The following is a 24,225-nucleotide window of genomic DNA, read 5'->3' on the forward strand; positions in this document are numbered from 1 at the left end:
TGTTTAGGCTTGCCATGTTTTGACTAGGATTCCCTGGACAGAAATATGTGCAGAAAGTTTGTCTCTGGGACTCATAAGGTCTCCAATATGTGTGCTGCATTCAGAATGTGTTGATCTGAATTTTGTCATGTTCACAGCTAACTAATGTGGTACACACACAGTTGCTCACAGACTTTCCAGGTATATCACATCTACTTCACATGTATAGCAGAATTGATTGGTTTGTGCCCAGTGAAATTTTGAATCTTGAACTGAAAAAAAAATTTACTAAACAGGAGGCTTTTTTGTGGAAATACAGAACTGTAAACCTACCTAAAACTGAAACACACAACTGAAGTCTTGAAGGACAGTTTACAAGCATAGTAAAAAGTAAAAAGCCTGCATAGAAAACCAGGAAGCTACAGAATAGAAGTGAAAAGGTAAAGGAGCAGGTATGGGAGAATAACTTCTTTCTGTGCAATTTCAGTACACTGCTACACGGAACATTAAGCTGTTTTTAATAAAAAAGAGCAAGTATTGTTCTCTATTATTGTAATGTCTGGGAAAGCTGTTGATGCTCTTTGAAACCTTGTTAAAAAGGTGCCTGTACCCACGGCTTCTCCACATACTGAGCCATCTGTGCAGCAGAAGTATAGGTTGCAAAACGTTTTCCTTAGCCTGCTGAACTTCTGTCAGTCTAGATTTCTTTCTTTGTGCTTGCCTTTCACCTTCAGGTCTTCCCTTTAGGGAGAGTCTGTTTTGGAGCCTGAACCTGAGAGCTTACTGATGAGGGAATTTGTTCACCGATACCATCCCTTAGGTGTGATCTAGTTCACTGTCATGGCCAAGAGACTTCAGAGGTGTCCAGATTGATTCCTTTTTTTCACCCTGGAACTAATTATGTCTCCTCCTTCTGCACAGGATGGTCCAGCTATTATTTATGAACTTAAAAAAACCCTAACAGCTTTGTTTTATTTCCTTGCATGCACAAATGTCGCTTTTGTTAGGCTCTTATTTCCTCTACTTGACTAGTTAGCAAACAACTCCTGTGCTCTGTGAAGGTTAAAACTCTCTCCTGTCGCTTTGATTCATTAGCACACTTTAGTGTGAAGCATCTCTTATGCTGGCCCTTGTTTTCTGTATCAGTCAGTGCACTAACAAACGTACTCGAGCTTGAGACTAGGCATGACAGTTATTATCCCCTTTGGGGTGATAATGGGTTTGGCATGGCAGGGGTTGAGGGATCAGTCTCCTAAGCATGTTGCAGCAATTATTCTTTCCAATTTTCAGTTGAATAGACTCTTGAAGATGCTTAATTTTAATTTTCTCAAGCATAGTTTTCTTGGCCATCCAAAGAATTACAGACTAGTGTTCTATACATACATTTTTATACACTTGTAAATGAATATTCACACAGCAGTTGCTTTGAAAAAATATCACATAATGTTTGGTTGAAAGATAACCTCATTAAACCAGCATAGTCTATGTTTAATTTCTTCTCTTTTGCCTTTTCAAATCCTTAATCAAACCAATCAACCCAAAACTTAAGGGATTCACAAGCGTATCCTGGAGAGGCAGAACTAATGAAGTTTGTTTTTCTGTAGCTTTTTCTTATTGCTACATTCTCTACTGTCTAATGAGTAATGAAATCTAATCAAAGTTCTCCCCTCCATATCAGAAGATTTTCTAATATGTCTTTTGGTGTAGTTGAAAACAGTTTGGTTTTGGGTTTTTTTTCCCAAAAGGATACTTGCAAGGATTTTTGTACTCTGTTGGATTTAAAATTATTATTTTTTGAGAAACTCTAGCCTTTTATTAAAAATAATTTTTGGAATTATCCAATTAATTCAACATTTTTTGAGACAAGAAGGAAGGCAGACAGCATTCAAATTTAACATCTTTAGCAAGTAAAAATTCCACCAGCCAAGCAAAACAAGGTCCCAAACCTCTCCAAATGTAACTGGTATTATTCTCTCAATACTTAACATCTAGTAATATAAAATCTGGAATGCTGTAATCATCTATATTTCTATAGCTTTTTTTTTTTAAGAACTGTACTAAGAAAATTTCAACATATGTCACCTGCTGTTCCTTGTCTTAAATTGTACATATTGCTTTTGACTGATCATAGATGCAAATATTTTTAATATTGAAATTCTTGGCAATCAAACTAGTTGACCAATTACTTGGACTCCTTCCGAAGGAAAATAGGGGACAGATGTCGACTGCCCCACTCGATTGTCTTTCCCTTGCAGCACTGCGGTCACTCTCAAGGAATGAATGTTAGAGCATGTGTTGCCATAGGAGCAACTCCTGTGATGGAAAATAGTTAGAAAAATACAACTACGAATGAAAAAATGGGTGATAACTGACAGACTTCGTGCATAATTGACCAAAAAAGGCTCAGAAAAAAAAAACGGTAAATGCAGTCACGTCCAAACTAGAATTGATTACTACCAGTCTGCTCACCGCCTTGCTGCAGCCTCCTTGTCCTGAGATTCTGATAACACAGAACCTGCACCTTAATCTTGATTTGTAAGAGGAAAAGAAAAGGGTGTTTTCCACAATTCCTTTTTATTTTTAGCAACCCATTCTGTTTAAGTGGTAGGTTTTGTAAAAGAGAGTTTTGGTGATTTCTGAGGTTTTTTGTTATTGTTTTGGTTTTGTAGCAGGAGTGGCTTTGTTTATGTGTGAATTTGAACTACAGAAGACCATTAGGCTAGACTTCAAAAAATATTTTAAATGTGCTGAAAATTAGAAATTGTAGCCTGAGTGTGTTTCAAAGGCTGATAACTTGACTTGAGGTGGGGTTCTTGACACAATATGATTTTTTTTGTGTGTGTGCACTAAGTATACTGTGACATGCACAGCCATTTTTAAAACAGTTTCTTTATTTCATTGAGTTTTGATTATCTGTGCTTGGATTTAAATCGCATCATTTTGAGTAACTGGATCTTTGCGGCAATTTAATGAGTAAGCAGAAGCTTTTGGGGAGAACTATGTCTTAACTAAAAATTAATGTAAGCTTTTATTATTGGAAATAGTTACTTTGAAAGGTATGTGTGTGACAAAGGTAGGTTTTGCTTGTGAGAATAAATAACTAATTTGCTGGGTCTATGAGAAAGGAAATTCATAAAACACTTTTGAGTGCCTGGAAATTTGAAATTTTTTTTTTTTATGTAGAAAGTTTTTGGTAACATCTGCTTTTAAAAAATAAATGAATGGTATTTACGCTGCATTCTTGTGCGTATTGTACTATTGCTATCTGATGGTACTTTTTCAGAAATCATAGTATGCAGTGTCTCTTGGAATGTGAACACTACAGTTTTCAGTAGGCTCTGATGTGTCCTAAGAGGCTCTCCTAGATAGAAAAGATTGGATTGGTGTGTCCCTCCTTAGCTGTCTTTTCAAAGTGCTCTTACATTTTATGCTATTGCATATTCAAGTCAGCATTTTGATGAGTCTGCACAATTTTGGGACTTTGCTTTTTTTCTCCCCTCTCATATTTTAAGGGGATAAATGTGTTCAAACTTCAGTCTTTAGGACCTTATGGACTTAGCTTAGTATTTTTGAGAATTGAATAGCAGATCTGTAAAGTATGTGTTCCACAAAGCAGTTTTAAAACTTCCTTGCATCAATAATTCCAACACTTAACACATTGAACAGTCAGATCCTGTAAAAGATCCCATAAAGTGTGTATCCCTGCAGAACATATCTCCTTTTGAAGTTAGAGGATCTCTTATGTTGTGTGTTTATGAGGAGTGCAAGTAGGAAAGCTTACCTCTCTTGGGGTTCACTATCGTAGTGTTTGGAACATACACAATCTCTCCCTGTAGTAGTACTTCATGATAGATTTATGCCTAAATAACTGTTTTAAATGTTACCTACTATAAAGCTTTTTTCATACTTTGACTAAAATTGATAATTATTGGACATCAGTAATGTTAACCTAGGATTTCTCACTTTTTCCCACTTGTACCTCCTCCTTTTTACCTGATGTTAGGAGAAGCTTAACTTTTTACTTGATCATCTAAGGATTCAGCAGTCAGAAATCAGAGAAAGAATTCTAGCTCGGGTTCTCATGGTTTTCTCTTCCATGACAATGAAAATCAGTCTGTCTCATGTATTTGTCTGGATCTCCTTCTCTCAGTGGTTTAGCACTTCATTCCTGACCCAGCAAAGTATGCAAGTATATATCGAACTTCCAGCATGGAATCCATTCCCTTGCTTGTTTTTACTAGGCTGTTCTTCTTTTCAAAGTTAGTCACATGTTTTCAAATATTTTAGTCTGGAAAGAAAGTGCTTAGACGAAGTAATAAAAGTCTGTCTGAGATCTGGAATCTCGTGTGCACTGAAAGCAGACGAGTAGACCTGTTATCCAGAGTCTTTAAAATCGTAGATATCATGTCTAACTTCTACAGAACATGTCCATCCACAGTCTACTCATGTTAAGATAGAAAAAAAAATCCTAACTCAGTAGTGTGTCATAAATAAAAACAAACGAGAAGGGAATCTGTCAAAGAAAGTGGAGTGTAAATTCCCACTTTCAACAATATTTTGGTGTTTAATAACACTGAAAAAAATAAGCAGATATGTGAGATAGTAGTATAAGGGAAGCATGGTCCATGAGTCTGCATACATATGAAGAAAGAAGGAAATTATTAGACTTAGAGATTTTGTTTCAGCTTGGGTGTGCATACTTTGGAAGAGAGAAGAAATTAATCTACGTGTTTACTCAATGAAAGGAAAAGATGTTCTTTTGCTGTAGAAAAAAAGTATTTAGAGATGTTTTAGGTAGAATTTTTATTTGACAGAAGAAGAACTAATGTGATCTAGTTGCTGGGTAAAAAGTCAGGATAAAAACAGGCAAGAAATAGTTATGATTGGGGATTTTTTGTTTATGTTTTTTATCTGTTTGGTTATTTTAATTAGCACTAATTACCATATTATAGAACTTCTTTATGGGAGAACATGGTGTAAAGTATCTTTTTTTCTGGAATGGGTTGCCCAGAGAAGTTGTGGATGTGCCACCCCTGGAAGTGTTCAAGGCCAGGTTGGATGGGGCTCTTGAGCAACCTGGTCTAGTGGAAGGTGTCCTTGCCCACACCAGGGGTTTGGAACTAGGTGATCTTTAATAAGGTTCATTCCAACCCAAATCATTCCATGATTCTATGATCTTCAAACCTTAAAAAAAAAAAGTGAAGGTATGCTCTTAAAAAAAATAAAAGTCAAAAAGTGCAGAAAAAGGGAAAGATATGCTGTAGTTCAAACAGAAAGTACAGACTTGATGGAGGAAATGAAACTATTTTGAGGAAGACATTAATGATCTGTGTAGAATCTGTGCAGGAGGCCAAAGCAGGAACCAGAAAGGACCATTATGATCCTATAAATCATGAAGTGCACTTACTGTCTTAGTGAGGCAAATCCGATGTTTCTAAACTTTTCCTTAAGAAGAAAGCATTTGTCTCTAAAAATCACCTGATCTAGGTAATACAGTTTATAGCCTCTCCCATATGTACTAAATGTGTTGTATGTAGTTTGGAGCTGAACTAACACTTCAGCAAGAGTCGGATTCTTTTCCTTGCTTCAGCATTGGCCTTCTTGGCTACAAACAGTTGTTTCTATTGAAAGCAGTGAGCTTTCTGTTCAATGTTTATTTACCCTTTCCATAAAAGTAGCAGCTGCCAAGGTTACCAAAATTAGTGTTTAGTAGATGATTAAAACTTCATTTTAGACATATAAGCAGAGATGTTCATTTATACAGGTGCTGTGAGCTTGTATTGGCCTTTGATTTTTAATGATGGCCATAGACTCCTCTCTCATATCATGCCATCATTGCATTTATTTATAGATATATATTTAGTTTGCAAAGTCCCACACTTAGGGGTAATTTCGAAATAGAAATCTGAGTGGTGTGCAGTGTATGTGGATACTGTTTTCATAAAGAAAATCCAAACTGCCCTAGGTGATGATACAGCTTGAATTGTTTGTTGTAAGAAAGTTAATCTAAGCAAATGCAGTGTTTGGAAAAGGTGACTGAAAAAGAAGATTAAAATTTAAAGTTCTTGAAAGTAGAGAATGAACACAGCTGACATATGGTATAAACCAGTATAATGTTTCATATAGACTTCATTTATGTGAGTAAATAATTTTTATCATTGTTTCGTTAAGACCTTTCATTCCTGCATTTGGGAATTTGTAAGAACAGAAGTAATTGTATAATAATATGAATCATTTAGCTTTCTCTGAAAATAGCTTGAAGTTACCAGTAGTTGCTTATGCTAAGCTCTGACAATTCCTTGGTTGTTAGCTGTAAGAATTCTTGGTTGCCAGAAGGACAAGTTCAACTAGGATTTATCTACAAAATCATGTCTCAGTTTTATCTAGCTGACCTAGCCCTGTATGGAGTATCGTAGAAAATGAGGCAAGTGTGTGGGATTAGTAAGGAGAGGTGTGGATGACAGAAGTGGCAACTGATCCATAAGAGACAAAGCTCTTTCTGAGACTTGAAAGCTCTTTGTTTTCACTAGGTGCACTTCTATTCTGTTTTGAGAATGTTGTTCCTATGTGAGGGAATGTAGTTTTGTGCTTTGTTTGGAACATGTCCGTCATCTCTGCAAATGTATAGCTAGCGCCATTATACATTCGCTAACGTGCTGGGCCAACACTGGTTACAACAGAGTTTTCCTTTTTATCTACTAAATGTAAAGTGTTAAAACAATTATTGTGTAGGATGATTTCTTGAACAGATGAAAAAAAGTGGGATTTCTAGAGGATAATGATTGTTAGATTACAGTAGACCTTTTAGAGGATGACTAGTATTTTTGAAAGCCTGATCAGGCTAGCAGAAGATACTGGTATAGACAAACTCAATGAAAGTAGTGGAATACTGTCAAGCTGTGTTACATGTAACTTGTAATACATGAGTATTTATGGTCCCCATGCATTTTTAATCAGTTTGTACTTTAATAAAAAAATATTTATTTAAAAGCTTCTGTGTCAGATTTAAATGTGCTGCTGGGGATCATAGAGAAAGAGTCAAATGCCTGGAATCTGCCCAGACTATGAAATTGGTTATGCAAAATTTCTTGTTGCTGGTTTATTAGTAGATATTTATTTTAGCTGAACATCATTGTAAATTGTAGAGACAGAGGTTTGGGGTTTCTTTTTATTGGTGTATGAACAATGCCTTCTTAACTATTTTATTTTCTCAATTTTATGTCATGAGAAGTTACGATACTGAATTTACATTATTGCAACAATGCTGGTTCTGCAAGTCTTTGAAAGTAAAGTCACTAATGCATGCAGATAAATTGGCAGAATTGCATGTTTGTTGATCAGCAGCTACTTCCATTCTAAAAAGTTATTAAAATAGAAAAAATAATTATAATGTGGTTTTAAAATAGAGGCTTCTCTTGTACAAGCCTCCCCAAACAGAAGGTGAAGTTGTGCTTCAAATAGTGAGTTATGCATATTTCTTTTTTCAAGACTTCATCCATGGGGAGACAGTAATCCACCAGCTTGGCTGGTTCATGAACTCATGGCCTCACTTGGCTGTTGTGCTGCAGTTTTCCAAGCCTTGTAATGAGGGGGCAGTGAACAAATGTGTTGTTCTGCCTCTGGATTTCTTCTTGTGGGAGTAGGCTCGTGACCTGCAAGTCTACTGCAAGTGTGGAATTCTGAATGGCATTGGAAAAGAGAGAGCGGAGCATAGCATTGATGATCATACTTTCAAATATACAGTTAGAGACAGGTGGAGCCTTATTTCAGATAAATAAGTTATTTGGGATAGAACTAACATTGTATGCATTAGAAGACATCCTGCACAATAAATCCTGTGGTTATAAAGACAGGCTCTTATTAGACTATGAACTTGTTGAAATGTACTTTAGCTTATTGTGTGCAAGGCAAACAAATGATTTTATGTTCTGCTACTCTTTTTCTATAATTGAAAACCTTAAGAAAAAAGCTTTAATAAGAGATATTTTTAAGAACTAATTAGTAGAACGTGTAATGGATTTATCTGGTGTATCTTTGAGTGATCCTATGGAAATGTGCACCTTCCAAAACAGTGTTGCTCCTGTATAGGCAGTTTTAACTATGAATCCCAGTGTAACTGATTAAAAAGGAAATGTTTTTAGTAACAATATGTGAACTCACAGAATAATTGGGTTGTAATTCAATCTGTCAGCTCTTATGCCATTCATAAACTCAGGGTTTATGAAGGCCTCAAATCTCAGATTGAATTACAGCTTTTTTCTGTACATAACCTGGAACAATGTATATCTTAGCATTTCATTTGTGAGACTGAGAATGTTTATAATCCTGAAAATATTACTTAAATGTATACTTAGCATAAAATTTCAATTTTGCATTTGGAGAAAAAACTATATTGCAGTGCAATTCACTATTTTTAATTTAGACTTTACAACAGTTACGTTAGAGCTTTAACTGTGGATGCTTATATGCATAAGCTGCTTACTTTGTATTGTGGTATGTGTATGTGAAAGATTTTCTTACATATTTCTATTTCAGGTAAAACAAATGACTGTCTAGAGCGTTTACATTTTGTTTAATACTTACTTTGGTTTACTGTTGAAATACAATTTTACTAGTTGCCAGAGTATTACCCCTCAACCTTATTTATACCTTTTTCTTAACACAATAAAGTCAGTTAGAAGAGCTCAAAATATTTGTATATATACTGTATTTACAGATTTTTATTTTTGGACTTCATTCTCTCAGGGCAGTTCTTAAATATTCTCTGTCCTCAGGCTGCTGAGTCAAACCATGAAGGACCATTTGGTAAGAGTGGCTAATGAAGCAGAATTTATCTTGAGCCGACAGAGAGCGGAGGATATCAACCGCCATGCTGAATTTGAGGTAAGAAATTAAATCCTTTTGAAAAAAACCCCAAAAAACAAAAGAACCCCACAAAACCCTAACAAGCCCACTGGGTTTGAGGATTCCAGTGTGTGATATGGGCTTTTCAGGCACAAGAGGTTCCATTCTGAGAAGTGCTTTGCAGTCATAGGGTGGTTTGTTAAGTTTGCCGCTAACTTTGATGGAAAACCAGGCTGAGCGAAGCAGCTCAGAACTTGTTGAAATCTGCACACCCTAGTTTGTAGGGGAAATAATTTTATCATACCAATACTGCTCTGTTCCATGTAGCAAATATCACTGTATATGTTAAAGCTGCTTAGCATCACAGTCAGGATAGAGCTGAAAAAAACCCCGACTTTACTGAAGATAGATGGTAACAGCCTGTGAAGTGCAAAATGAGAAATTACTTTTTTTTTCTTTTTGTATCATTTGCTATTTGACTTAATCCCTCTCTAAAACCATTCTCCTTATGTTTTACATGCCTCTGTGTGGTTTTGTTATGTTTCATATTTTCACCCCAATTAAGGGATTCTAAAGTGAAATGATGGTCTTTTTTTTGTAATAAACTTGTGTTATTGGTAATAAAATACAAGCTTTTTTTCTGAATCACTTTGGCCATACCTCCAATTTTGGATCTCAGTTACATTACATATCCTTTCTCTGTGCTTTAATTATTGGGCTAAATGAAAATAAAGCTAAATCTCACTAAATTCACTAATATTCTGCTTAAAGTGTACTTAGTCTTTCTTCTGACATGTGATACTACTTGTGGTTTTGTTTTTAAAATGAAGCATTAAGAGATTGAAGGCACATTTGTGCTTAACGTATTTTTAAACTGTTTTTCTCTTAAATCTCTACTTGAAAAAATACTCCCCAAAGATGAAAGCATATTTGTCTTAGACAGTGCTTATGTTCTAAAGGTCATCTGTGTTGGCCCCAGGATTCAAGCTGTGCGTTGTTTAATAACATATCTGCATTTCATCTAGAGCTAGTTACCCCCTCCTGCAAACAGAGATGCTGTAAGATATCTACAGTACCATTTTGCAATGGTGAAATAGCAGGCATGTTTCATTTATTACATCAAGGGTTTGGCGACAGTCCTGTGGAGATGAAAAGTGCATCTTTTTACTTCGTTGCCCGATAGTCACTGGAGTGGGACATGCTTGACATCTTTTTGCTCTGGATTTATGCAGAAGCTCCATGCATGACATGGCATTATTGATTAGATGAACAGCCCACTTTTTTTCTTCACATGCAAACTATTCACAAAGGGGAGTGTGGGCATGGAGAAAACATGTGAGAAGTAAAGGGTTCTGTCATGTAAATACAGGCTATCAGTGAATCCAGTTGTTCAGTGACAACTTCACTGTTAGCCCTGTTTCAGTTTCAAGACACCTTTTATGATGTCTGGAAGAAATTTAAGCTGAGCATCAACTTACATTTTTAATATAGCTCTGAGTTTTGCTGTGACAACTCTCTTGGGTGAGAGTTGGCTGATACTTTCAGTTGATGCTGGTTTGGATCTGTGCTGTCTCGGTATGATGGCTCAAGAAGTTTAACTCATCAGGTGGAACTTAAACAGAAACTAGTATAGTAAAATCGCAGCAGTCTGTTTATCCAGTTTAGTTTTGTTACTGTGTTGGAAAAACCTTGATCCAGCATGACTTCCGCAGGTGTAAAAGCTGAGGATATGTAGCTTGGATTCTACCAAATGCTTGAACAACAAACCTGGTGTCTCATGAAGTCAGGGTTACTGATGTCCGTCAGACTTCAGTCAGTGTTTTTTTTGTAGAAGGGGAATGATTAGTCATATCCATCTGAATCTGCAGGAACCACATTAACAATCAGAAATTCTTGTGTACTGTGTTCCATCCATCCATGGCATGGTCTGCATTTCACACATCCTGTCAAGTGTGCTTGACTTGTTTCAACCCAATGGTACTTTTTAGCCATGGTGTTTCTCACAGCCTTTTAAAGTGGTGCTCCAGGTTATAGAAGACTTGGCATTCTTCTGTCATGCCCAGAAATTCATTTGCCTCTTGACTAGACCAGAGCCATTCCATCACTTGATGGGGATGGATCTGTGCTGTGTGGGCTGCTGACATACTGTGTGTGCAGTTGGTAGGTGTGCTCCCATTGTATGAAAAGGTGTCGATGTTGATACCTCTGTTTTGGTCTTAGCACTCACGTCAGGACACACTTACAGGAATGTGACAGGTGGGACTCGTAAATAAGAGCAAAAGGTCTTTGAAACAATTGATAGAACCTTTGATCTAGTTTATTTCTCCATCTTGAGGAGCTGGAAGGAAGCAGAGTAGCAGATGATAAGCTCTAAGCTACGGATTGTTTTGGCTAGCCTGACTGGTGTGGTTTGGTCACCTGCATACACGCTTTTCCTGGATTTGCTGCTTCATCTTCCATCTGTTCTTGGGAAATGAGTTTAATGAAGATGATATTCTCCCAGTCATAAAAGAGACTCTGCGTGGTCAGTCCACTGAATGAAACATCCTGTCTGCCATGGTGTGTGTCCGGAAAAGAGCGGTTGTAAAAGGAAGCAAATAGGCTGTACTTTCATAAATTCTATCTCATCATACAGAGGTATGCAGCTCAGAGACTTCCCTAACCAGAGGTCATGTCTTTAATTGTGTTGTGATTTTTATGCTGTGAGTTCTTCCAATTTTAACATTTGATGCAAATATTTTGCACCAATCATGTCTGAGACGTGATAGCTGAAGAAAGCGAGCAGATCCTGTGTACAACAAAAAGGTTAAACAATTTCTTGGAAAATCAAGTGATCCTGTAACACATAGCCCTGAAATATGGTATATGCAAATGTGGTTTTGATCACATTTAAAAACGTTTTGTGATTCTGGTAATTGCTAGTTGCAAAGCTGCAGGTTTGGTTTGGTTTGGTTTGGTTTTTTTTGTTTGTTTGTTTGGGTTTTTTGTTTTTGTTTTGTTTGTTTTTTAAACGGTTGGGGCAAGCATTTGTGGATTTGATTTTTTTTTGGCGTGCTGTTCCAGTTAGTGCTATAACTTTAGATATGCAGTAAACCCTGAAATGCCTGAGTGAGGCATATTTAGACTAAAGGGATTTGAAAAGAAATCTTCTTTCTTCTCCTTGGAACTTCTCCTTTCTCTTCTCCATCCAATGCTCTCTCTTTCAGAAACTTCAAATTAAGTGTCTTGAACAGCAGCAAAACTCATCCACTTCTTCTGTGTCTGATAGCAAGAAGGGCATCTGTCACTGGCTTGGCTATTTTTGTGTTTCTTCCTTTTCATCAGAAGTCTCTGTCTCCGTTTGCATTACAAACCCCTCCTTTGCAGTCCTGCACTCCAGAAGCTCCTTCGAGCTGGAGGTGCTCTGCTTCCTTCATGGGAAGCTCACGCAATTTTTCACCCTCTCCAGAGGGCTCTACCCTATAATTCAGCCTGGATAAAGACAAAAAAAGTCTTTCACTTTGGTGCCAGGCCTGTCCTTTTCATAACAGGACATAATATAAGTAATGTAACAAATTGTGAGCAAACCTGTTATACTGTCTTTCTTCTAAGCTGGTATTGTAAAAAAAACCCACCAAAACCAAAAACAAACAAAAAGTTTGGGAGGTGAAGGATTGGTTGTGAGAGATTTGTCTATGGCAGAATACAAAGGTCAGCCTTTTTTTTTAATTTTTTTTCCTAATAGTTTTTTCACTTATGTTTTCACTGCTACCTCTGTAAGTAGTTACATCTATGAAAGTAGGCATGTGGGGAGGTCACAAGGAGACCTGAGACATACTTACCCATTTTACGGTGTGATTGAGCCTCAGAGAAGCCTGATGAAGCAATATTTCACTTATTTCTCTAGTGAAGTGGCAGTGAAACACACGTATTTACAGTGAATGTGGAAATGTGAGCATTCCTAATATAACCCTTATAACCTTAAATTTTGCCCGTTGTCCCTGGGATTTATGTGCTCATGTCTCTTAGGCATTTTTCAAAATCTCACCCTGAGTGTTTGGTAGACCTGAAAATCCTGAAGAGGAACCTCTTTATGCCTGAATTCCAACAACTGGTTTCATGCTACCACCCAGATTGTTTTCTAGAAATGACCTTGAAAAATGTGGTGATTCGCACTGTCTTAGATTATGTGTGCAGACTGCTGCAGACCCAGGCCTGTGGGAATAATTGGATTTGGTGTGAGCAGGGGGAGGGAATTTTGCACTCTAATTGACTTTATTTTATAATTTATTACAGGAGTGCCCATTGCCTTGGATATACCTCCTGTCTTATATAAATCTCTTTGTGTATTTGTGGGTGAATATACATATTTATAGAATTCTAAATAAGTAAACCTGCAAGGGTTTTAGGCCTGGACTGTTAAGCATCAGTGTTTTGTCTTTCTAGTGAAGGTTTAGTTTGCTATTGAATGGCATTACTGGATTTTGTCAAAAATCTGTGATATAGCCAAGCATATCTCAATGCTTGTCTAAAGTATGTTTTGATGAAAGTTCCAGTAACATAGGGGGTTTTCTCATCCGGAAAATTCACATGAAGAAACAGGAAAATGGCTGAAAATGTACAGTACAAAACTATTCATGATGTTGCACATCGTGGTGTGTGTAGAGGAGCAGTGATGAGTGCAACACAATTTTCAGAAAACTTTGTATAATGGGTGGACAAGGATTCTTCATTCTGAGGAAAACAGATCCTTTGGTAATTTTTTCAGTGAAATGTAACTGCTCCTGTAATTTAAAACTAACCTGCCTCCTCAAAGTGTCTTTTAAAAAAAAAAATTGTATGGTGTCATTTCCTTGAATTTTTGGTCTTATTTGTTTCAGAGTCTCATCATCTATAGAAATATGAAGTGCTGGCATTCTTGTTATTGGCTGTTTCTGTTGATTAACTGAGAATTTCACATGACTTTCCCTTTGCATTTGTTATAAATCATGCTAGGCAGCTAACTTCTCTGCATGATTTCTCTTCAATAATTAAATCTAGCATTTCCAGCTGCAGTAAAATTTGTTGCCCTTTTGTGCTCAGTTATGTTTTTTCATGCGGAAGACTTGGACTTCCTCGCAGTTTTAATTCCTATTTGGTGTCAATTTATAGGCTGGGGTAATAAACGGAATGTTTTACTTCATGGCTCATGCTGAGAAACGAATCTTAATCCTCGTACTGCCTTGACAGAGGGAAGATGCAAGGCCAGGCAAGCGTTCCAATAGTGACTTGGATGTAGCTATTTGCTTTTTGTTTCCTTGGCAGAAAACAACATTCAGTGCTTCCCCTGATGGATAATCTTCTGTGTTCTGCGTCTTTTCCCCTTTGGTGTACTAAGGATTAAATGTTGGAATACGTTATTTGAGTCAGAGGAAGTAGCTGAAATCAGTTGTGGCAGAATACCCATAAGCCAGAGAGCCCTTGAAAGAATTATGAAAAGGTGTTTGGTGTCTTTGTAATTTCCGTAGATGATTGTTAGTTCTATATGTAACAGTTACTGTGGGAAAGAAAGTTTTAATCCTTGACTGGGTCCATATTCTTCATAGTTTTCCAATGTTTTTAACAAAAGTTGCTTTATTACTGAACCTGTGCATCAAAAAATCTTTCTGTGGCTCTTATAACATCCTTTTATATGAAGTATTATTCAGCACACTTAATGGTAGTGTCCTTATTTATTAGAACAAAAGATTTTTGTAATGCTTTCTGTGGTTTTTCTCTCTAGTAGAGTGGGCCAGCAGCAATGGTTCTTCACAGAACATGTGGAGATGATGGGTAGTGTGAGTTGTAGGTGCTGTGTAGGAGTGTAACCAAAAGGTGTCCATAAGATTGCAAAAACGTGATGGGGCAACACAAAGGAAGTTAAATGTACCCTGACAGAAAAATAAGGCTTTACACATTTTGTTATGAACAGGCTTAGTTCTCTAATTTAAATTTTTAAATAAATGCTGCCCCTTTACATTGGGCCCTTCAGGTGTTATAGCACCATCTGTCTGTCGGTAGAAGGAAGAAAAAGGTTGACTTTCATTTCTAAACACATTTTGAGGTATTAAAAATGCTTCACAGGGCACTGAGCATAGAAGAATATTTTTTTTTCCGTTGGAGGATTAACCAATTTTGTTTTGCTGCAGTATGTTGGCAAATCCCAAACTAGAAGATTAAGTTTCTCGTGCTCCTGAGGTGGCAGTTTTTAGGATTGTCTCATGTGAACTAAAGGGTACTGAAATGAGAAATTCTTTTTCTATTTGAATGTTATAACATTTTTCCCTATGCTCTGGCAAGCATTGGGATAAAGTATTGCCTAATTATGACAGAAGGAGTGAAAAAATTGTGGTTTCTCCTTTGCTATGCTTTAATAAGCCAGGGGAGGAGAAGGAATGAAAAATTGCACTGGAATGCTGAGACATCTCTTTTTGTTATATCTCAATTTTAAATCAAAATACATTACAGATGTCTAAGAGTCATCCTTTCTCTGAATAAGAGAAGCTCCAGACTGACCTTATTGTGGTCTTCCAATACCTGAAGGGGGCTACAAGAGTGCTGGAGAGGGCCTTTTTCAACAGGTATGTAGTGATAGGACAAGGGCTGATGGCTTCAAACTGAAAGAGTGTAGGTTTAGATTAGATATTAGGAGGAAATTATTCACTTGGTGGTGAGGCACTGGAACAGGTTGCCCAGAGAAGTTGTGGATGCCCCATCCTGGGAAATGTTCCCGGATGGGTTGGATGGAGCTCTGAGCAACCTGGCCTAGTGAAAGGTCTCTCTGCCCATGGCAGGGGGCTTGAAACTGGGTGATCTTTGAGGTCCCTTCCAACCCAAACCATTCTGTGATATGGTAGCATTGTTTCTAAAGCATAGTGAAAGAAAATTCACTTTAGGACTACTCTCTCCTATAGAGTTCTCTGGTGAAACAATAAGTGATGTTGTCTTCATTACCATTTCTTGGATAATATTTTTTCCCAGTTATGAGACAAACTGTGTGAAGGATTAAATCTAATAAGTATCTAAGTGTTATTGAGCTGTTCAAATCATATTGAATATGGAAACTAAATAGATTTATATCTGTAGCTATTTCATATTAAAAAATTATTCTCATTTTTCTGATGCTTACGAAGTTTATTGCATTATAATTAATGCTTAGTGTTTAGCAGTATCTTGTTGAGATTCTTCCACATTTTATAATGTATGAGATGTGTTATTTACATACTGAGTGTAATTTGAAGAAATACCCAGGAACCTCATGAAAATATGAGTCTTTTCTGCATAGTGTATGAGATTTCAACTTTTTATGGCCTTTTTCACTCCTTTAATGTATTTAACACATCTGTTTACTTTTCTGTGACTATAAACTTTTCTTTGTTTTAAAAACTTTTAATCCCCTCTCATAAGTACTGTTACAGATGAGTATTTTCACTAGAAAGTATCGATAAGTTTAATGTACTCTCCATAGCTCTGGAAGTCTTAGTAGACCAGGCTGTGGAATTCTTGTTGTTTTAGCATTTGTAGATCCTGAAAACCTAAAAAAAAGTCTGACAGAAAGAACCAAAACCTCAATTCCTGTAACCAGGAATTATCTTTTGTGTTATCTTAATACGATAAATAAATAATAGTAATAAATTATCTTTTAAAATTTTGCCCTTCTACTTCAGTGACTGAATTGGAACATCATAGACATGAAGCAAATGGGATAATTAGGAGACTGGAGAACAGCACTGGAGGCTTCTGCTGTGATCTGTCTTCTGCTAGACTGGGAGCAGGCATTCCTTTTAGAACTTACCTTTTGCTGTGGCAGTGCATCTTAACTTCCACATAAGGATGTTCCTGTATGCCCTACCTCATCCTGCCTTTCTTTAAGTATCTTTTTGTCATTTGGTGGATTTCATGAGCTGGATATTTCTTCTCTGTGTCTTGAGTGGCTTGTTGAAAGAAATCTAATGAAGCATGACTCCCCTTTGCAAAAGCAAGGAGGACTCTTGCCAGTGTCTTTATTCCTTTATTTCATTTTTGCTTTAAACACAGCTATGCGTTGGCCTTTTAGAAATTTTAGACTTGTTGCCATGTAGTTCCCTGGTGTCCTCCAGAGTCCATTTGGCATATTTCATTCTCCTGTCACTGAGACAGTTTGAACAAGAACACTGTGGCTTTGGCTCAGCTGTGTTCATCCCACAGTTCTTCTAGGTCATGTGAGTGAGTATTGTCTGGTCCTTGGTCTCTTGTCAGCTTTCTTTTTTGACTTCTCTGCCATCCCTCTTCTGTGGTAGTCATGTGTTCCAAGAGCTCTTTTTACCCTTTGATCTTCTATTAGCTCTACAGAGACACCTTAATGGGCTTACTGCTCCTGATTTGTTTGAAAAATAATTTATTGCTGCCTTTTATGGCTTTATGCAATTTTTCCTCGAACTCTTTTGACCTACTTCATTCTGTTTCTAAAACTAACATGCCGTAGTTGACATATTCTGTTATCCTTCTTTGGACAGACTTACTGAAGAATCCCATTTTCTTATAGCCTTCTTTTTCTACAACTTAACTATTCCAGCATTTTTTTTGTCTTTAAAAAGCATTCTGATGGATGGCATTTGTTTCCTTTGAAGCATAATATTGTATCTTTTTTATAGTTTTTGTGTTATCTATAAAAAACATTTTCTGTGTTTTTCTGCATTTTTTTTACACACAATATGAAAACTAAGTTAGCCAGATAAGAAATTCCTTGCTTCAGATGAGGTGGTCCCATCAGAAATGTTGTTGTTCTCACCTATTTTTTTTACCTAGTATTTTTTACCTTGTTTATTATTTATGTACAGATTTTTATGTAGCTTATAGCAGACAATAATTCTAAAATACTCCTGACTGAAGTAATACAGTGTACATAGAATGTAATTTTCTAGCAATAACAAAGCAATTATCCTATTGTGCTTGATTGGAGATTTTCTTCTAAAATTCCTGTCCAAAGATAACTTACATTGCTTATATACCTTTTTAACAAAAGTGTTAGGAATTGTTCAGCTTTGAAGAAAAGGTGCCGGTGACAGTACACATCTCTCCTAGGTGTTTTATTTTAAGTTGGTTTGATCTAAATGAGAAAGATATTATATTAAAATAATTCTGATATTGGTGCTGACAAGGGGACAGAAGATCTTCAGGGTCCGTGTACCCAAAGGTGTTTTTTCTCAATATTTCAACTCATAGGTTCGACTTAAATATTCTGCTCAATTGTAAACTCTAATTTATTTTTGCTTGTATTTAGAATATATTTCCTTGATATTATGTGTTTATTATCTTTGGGCTTCACGTGTTTTTTTTTCTTTAGCTTTTCTTATTTTTACTTTTTTTTAAAATCTGGTATTTAGCACATCTCCTCACTTTAGTTCAGTAGACTAAATGAGTTTTATTCTTCTAGGTTTTTTCTTTTAAGGTGGTGTCTGCGTGCTCTAGATCATCTTAGTAGCTCTGCTCTGTGTCTTTTCTTGAAAGATTGATTCCTACTGTGACATGGATGAGCAAGACTTAATCACATTGATAAGTTCATTGTCAAGCCTATTATCCTGTCTTAAACTGTGGATACTTAAAGAAGTTTATTAAAAGGGCAAATGTAGTGACACTTTCCCAGAAATACACTCCACTCTTCTGCAATTTGAAGTCACTCCTGATTCCTGCTTGCCAGCAAGAAATTAGTTACCTCTTCAGGGATTATTCCCCCATTAGCCCTGTAAAACTTTGAATCCACATAAGCTTTTGCTAACAGTTACACTGAGTTGAATGGTAATTGTACTGGCATCTTACTTTCATTCTTGTGTTGTAAAATGCCTTTTCTCTGTCAGGTTGGCTGGGAGACATGGATCACAACAAGTATTTCTTAGAACGCCTTCTGTTCATTAGACTGTTGTAATTAATAGAATAAAGCTGTTGCTTGTAATAGTTGATAACTACACACAATGCTTACAGTTGGGAGGCTGAGTCCAACAAGTGTAATGAAGGGTTTATTCCAAATAGCTGCAGAAGGTCCTTTGCCTCATGGGGATATATATCCTGTATTCCTTGTTTGCACAGAGTAGCCGTCACTCTTTTGGATGTCATCTGAGTTGTACAAGCTGCTGCTGGTACTAACGTGTGCTAGTGGTGGTGGTGGACAGGTACAGCAGCCCTGTGGTGTTCTGAGTGGATCAAGTTTTGCAGGTTCAACAGGACTTCCAGTCCCTGGTTTAGCAGCTCTTGGAAACTTTCACATACAACCTGCTCGGTATCTCTTTGGCTTGCTTTTTCCTGGTGACTCTCTCCATCTAATGTTGTAAGAATCTGTTAAAACCCATTCATGCAACTTAACCAGAAAGAGTCCTTAATACCACATGATTTTACAGAATTCTCCTATTGCTCCTGAGTTGTCTCTTTTCCCCCCACCCTGACAAATCCTGCTGTTATGTGGTTATTTCTTCTATGGCAGCGATTCCAATTCTGAATCCTTCCAAAATGCTTCTCACTTCTATCATACTGTCATATCTTTCCTCCTGAAAGACCCAAAACTGCAGCCAGCATTCCAGATGTGAACACACCAAGAATTTATAAATACACAATATTTGTGGTGTTCTCTTCCCACTGTTTCTCTTTACTTGATTCCTGTGTGCTTGCTGATTATCCTGTTCTGAGCTGGTGGCTTCTTAGGACTATTTGCCATTGACAATGCCAACTCATTATGGCAAAGAGGAGTGAAGATAAAGGTGAACTCAGTGTCCCTCATTTTATATCTCAAATTAGATTATTTTCTATGTTTCTTTATCTAAACTGAGGTTCCTGTGCTGTTTTATTAAGACAACTTGATCTTCCAAGCTTCCCCTGCAGTTCCTCACAGCTCCTTCATGACTGTACAGCTGAGTAGCTGAGTATCAGCAGGGATCTTTGTCAATTCATTATTCACTCATTCTTCAGAGTATTTTTTACATGTATGTTGAACAGCCCAAAACAATCACAAACTGACAGGAATTGTACAGTTAATGTTAGTTTGACCAGGCCCTTATTTACTATTTTTTCTTCTCTCCTTCTGGAATTAATTCTTCTGATTCTTGTAATTCACCCATCCTTTGGCTGCTTTTTGTTTTGCTTTTCTGATGTCGGTCTAGATAAGTCATTATACCTTTCTAAAATGTGACTCTTTAAATCACTTATGTGAGTGGAGAATTTGTGCTTACTGATGGTTTAAAAGTTTTGAAGAAAGAAAAATTTAGAGTATACTTTCATTGTCATTATTTGTACAGTCAGTATTTCCATTGAAGGTGAAAACATAAATATCAAAAACATTCTGAAAAAATGTCAATTACAGCATGAGGTGATAGTTTAATTTTTATGCAGACAGGAACCTGAAACTGCTCTAACATGCCTTTTTTTTTTGTTTCTGATAAAACAGAATGGTAACTCAATGGTGAGCCAGTCTTTATAATTCCAGAATTAGTGGAAACATTTATGTCTTTAGATTCTTCCATTAAGGCACAGGGAAGCAAATTATTTAAAAGATAAAAATAAATTTGTTTGCTTTCTGTCAGAGTTCATATCTACAGCCAACCTTGATAGAAGACCAGAATGATTTAGACAAGTTTGCTTTGGAGATTCATAACATATGCTTGCTGGACAGAATTGAGTTATCTCTGCTCTGGAGAGTAAGTTATTGTAGCAGGAGCTGACAGAGATGAAGATAACTGAGGGAAATTCAATTACCTTTTAGTGTTTTCCTTCTAATAGGATTCTTAATGTGAAAAAGATCCTTAGATGATGCGCCTATGTTGTTTTGTGAGATCTGCTTTGATACCTGCATCCAGAATAAAGTGAACTCCTCAGGCCTTCATTAAGGATGAAATATGCATCTGATTGCTAAAGGGGTGTTAGCCTTTGATTCAACATATTATCTTTTCTAGTCCAGATGTATTTGACACTCTTTTTGACAGTAGTCTTGAATATTCTCTTAAACACAATTTCATTTTCAAAATTATTGTTTTTATATAAAGAGCTTGTTTATAACAGGAATTGAAGAAAGAGGTCAGAAAACTGTAAAATAATTCCCTATATTCTAGTGCTGTCTCTGCATGTTTGTTTTCTCATTTGACTTTTCTGGCAAAAGCACCCAAGTTGAAAATATTGTTTATGACTGACCTGAGTTCAGGCTGTTGGGTTAAAGCCCATCCTGCTTGACTATACGTGATTTCATGTGAAACCTCTGCAGTTCTGAAGTTCCTGGGGTAGACTGATGCATACAGGTATTAGGATGTTATTACTTGTGTTACTTTTTAAAATTTTTGTGTGGTTTTTTTTTTTTTGGTCGTAGCTGGTGATTGAAATGAAAATTTCTAAGTGACTTTATGAAGGCAGCTCACTCTGCAACTGTATATATGAAAACAAACCACGTACAACTTTGTGTACCTGCAGTATGCTTTCATTTGCTGACCCACTAAACTACTGTCTGTAGCTGAATGTAGTTTTGTGTGTATCCTCCAAAAGATTTTATTTTTAAAACTCTGACCCTTACCAGCTCTGCGAAGTAAAGTCTGTTTTTTATCTGGATGATTTATCCAAGCACTTGCACACTGGTATTCCTATAACAGAAAGGGAGAACAAGTAGATTTATTTGCAACCCCAAACCAGGTTTGGATTTGCCTAAAAGATATGGCATACCTGACCCCGTAGAAGTCACTTATTGAAAGTCTAGTCCATATTTTGAGTAGCTACTTGTCTTGACTTACAGCTTCTGTAAGCTGTTGTTACCCTGGTCATTCTCTTGTTTGGACTCAAATCACGGTGTAAATAGTCTCATCTTGTAGTGAATGCAGTCTCCTGATTGAGGCATGGCAAAGTTGATACATACAGGTTTATTTTTTTTTTATATTCATGAAGGTGACTTAGGAAAATCAACTTTGGTGCAACATATGCATTAAGATGCTGAGGTGCTTAGAAAATGTTTAAAGTCGTTTGTCAGTAGAGCCTGAAAGCACTTACAGTTAAGGTTTTTACTGTTAGTTGTATTTTTTGCATAGAGTATTTTTCTCTTTCATTTATTGGCATCTTATTGAGGAGGAAACCATACAAAATGTTGCATCTAGTGTAAGAGTTTATCCTGAATTATTTCTTATTCCATTGAAAGCTTCAGTCTTTCATTGAGAATGCTTTGTTTTGAATACAAAATATAGTGACTGCGCTGAAATAAATACCTCCATGAGTGATGGTTGAAAAGTAATTGTTTAAACAAGGATTTTACAATTAAATTGATAGAATTATCTTTATTTTATAGTAAATGAGGCTTGAAGTCTGTCTGGGATCCAGGGAGGGAAGTGGTGGAAAACTGTAAAGCCACATCGAGCCGAGGGTGACATTCCTAATCTTTTATAAAGGTAGCCTTGTATTTCTGAGTAGACCTATACAGCTTTCCAGGAAAGGGAACAAGATTGCACTAATCAAAATTCTTAACGGGAACTGAAAGGTCCTTTCACATTGTCACTTTGATCCCATTGCTTTGCAGGTCAGGTTTTTGTCTTAACTTTCCTGTAGTTGCTTTTAAATGGGAATCACTATAATAGATGTTTTTGGAATACTTTTTTTCCTGCTTCACCTTAATCTGTAAATGTTTACAGAATGAGTCCACCTACTGATTTTTCTCTTTGACCTAAATAAGAGAAAACTGAGCCAATTCCTTTGAGATGGTCTTAGGTCATGAAAAGGAAGATCTGTCTGACAGTTAAGTTGCTTTTCGTTTGATCGCTGTGTTGGGAAAGCTGCCAAGTGACTTAGAGACCTCTGGATTTCACTGTTAATCTGAAGTCCAACTGGAAGTGGCAGAGCCAATCCTTAATCAGAAAACCAAGTTGTCCTCACTATTCTATTTCACACAAGATAATGTTTCCTGTTACTTTTCTCACCACTCTTCCCACCTACCTGTTTCCTGTCCACATTTCTAAGTCCCTGTTATTAATTCACTATTTAGAAAATGCATCTTCAAGGATTTGTGGCCATCTTAAGATAAAAGATTTAGATATCTCTTGGAAGTAGGACTTGCAAGGGGATGATAGTGACTATGATGTTGAGCAGTGGAAGTGCTTTGGTCATTGTTCCATGTTTTTTTCCTTTGTGTCCTAGTGCAAAGATACTAGGCTTTTTTTTGTCAAAAGTTTGTTGAACAAATTCTGAGTCTAACTAGTAGTGCCAAAGTTAGGGCATGATGGATTTTTACATGTTTGTACTCCTTCAGTCATTCTCCCTGTCTGTCCTTGCAGAAACTTGAGATTTAAATCTTCTAGAACTATCCTGAATTGTATGTTGCTCTTAGAACAATTTGAAGTTTCGTCTTTCATGACTGATGCCAATTCTTGCTTTGGAAATATATAAGAGAGGTGACAGACAAAGCAAGCAAAATACTTAGTTATTGGATGGATCACTCTATTATATGTATGGCAGTTATGACAATGTTTCACAACTTGGGACCAGAGACATACAATCCACTGCCAGTGTGCCCCAAGGGCTTGCAGTGCCCTGCAGAGAGATAACTTGGGGGCAGTACCTCACCAAGCATCTCCAACCTCCATCCGCCATGGGAAGTGCAGGGCAGGCCTGGGAAGGGAGTGTCCAAGCCCAGCACAGACTCCCCCCAATAAGGGCCACAGGGTCAGGTCTGGGGCCGTTTGGGAATCATCAGGGAGCCCGCAGCAATGTGGTGGCTATGGGTAGGATTTGGAGGGAGTGGGCCCTGACCTCTCTCCACTGCCACCAGCAGGACAGGGTCATCCTCAGCTGTGCTGGCTCCATGCTGGCCCTCCACCCCAGGGGGACTGTAGGCCACCTGCAGACATCTCTGCGTTATGATTCCATTAGTCCCAATGTGTTAAACATTTACAGAAGAAAAAAAAATCAGATATTCTGACCTCTAAAATACTGTTGCTTATTTTTTCCTTCACTGCCTGTTAGAAACCCCAAATATCTCATTTCTAAGCAGCTGTTGATAGCCTTGAAGTGGCATCACCCGTCCTGGCACTTGACCAACACTGTTTTGCAAGGCAATTTCATATGGTCGGTATGAGAGGAGGGAGGAATATTTCTTGGGTTATTTTTGAGTCACAGTTGTTTGAAGCTGTTCAGAAATTTGGGATATTAGAAGTAGGCAGAAGTAGGTTATTGGCTAGAGTGCAACTGAAGCTGTTTAAGCGTGGGAGAAATGTTGTTACACGGCTCTTTGGTATGTCCAGTAACTGTCGCTTACATGTGTTTTATATAATGCTTTATGTAATTTCAGTAGTTTCTTTCATTTTTCTGCATGCCTGGTGGAAGCTGGTGATTTTGATTAGTCACTGTTTTTTCTTTCAATGCCTATAATGTTAACGAGTGAACTGTAATTCATACCAAATCTCAGATTTGTGTTTT

General features: G+C 37.0%; 1 protein-coding gene across 3 annotated transcripts in view; it reads left to right on the forward strand.

Annotated features, from left to right (window-relative positions):
- Window positions 1-24,225, forward strand: part of LRBA (LPS responsive beige-like anchor protein) — a 401,639-nt gene that overhangs the window by 134,339 nt on the left and 243,075 nt on the right. For all 3 annotated transcript variants that reach the window (XM_027692706.1, XM_027692708.1, XM_027692707.1), the window contains one exon: window positions 8,754-8,862. In XM_027692706.1, coding sequence (XP_027548507.1) covers window positions 8,754-8,862 — 109 coding nt within the window. The remainder of the gene's footprint in view (window positions 1-8,753; window positions 8,863-24,225) is intronic.

Source organism: Neopelma chrysocephalum, unplaced genomic scaffold, assembly GCF_003984885.1.
Source record: "Neopelma chrysocephalum unplaced genomic scaffold, ASM398488v2 Primary Assembly neopelma1_88, whole genome shotgun sequence".
In the NCBI taxonomy this organism is placed as follows: domain Eukaryota; kingdom Metazoa; phylum Chordata; class Aves; order Passeriformes; family Pipridae; genus Neopelma; species Neopelma chrysocephalum.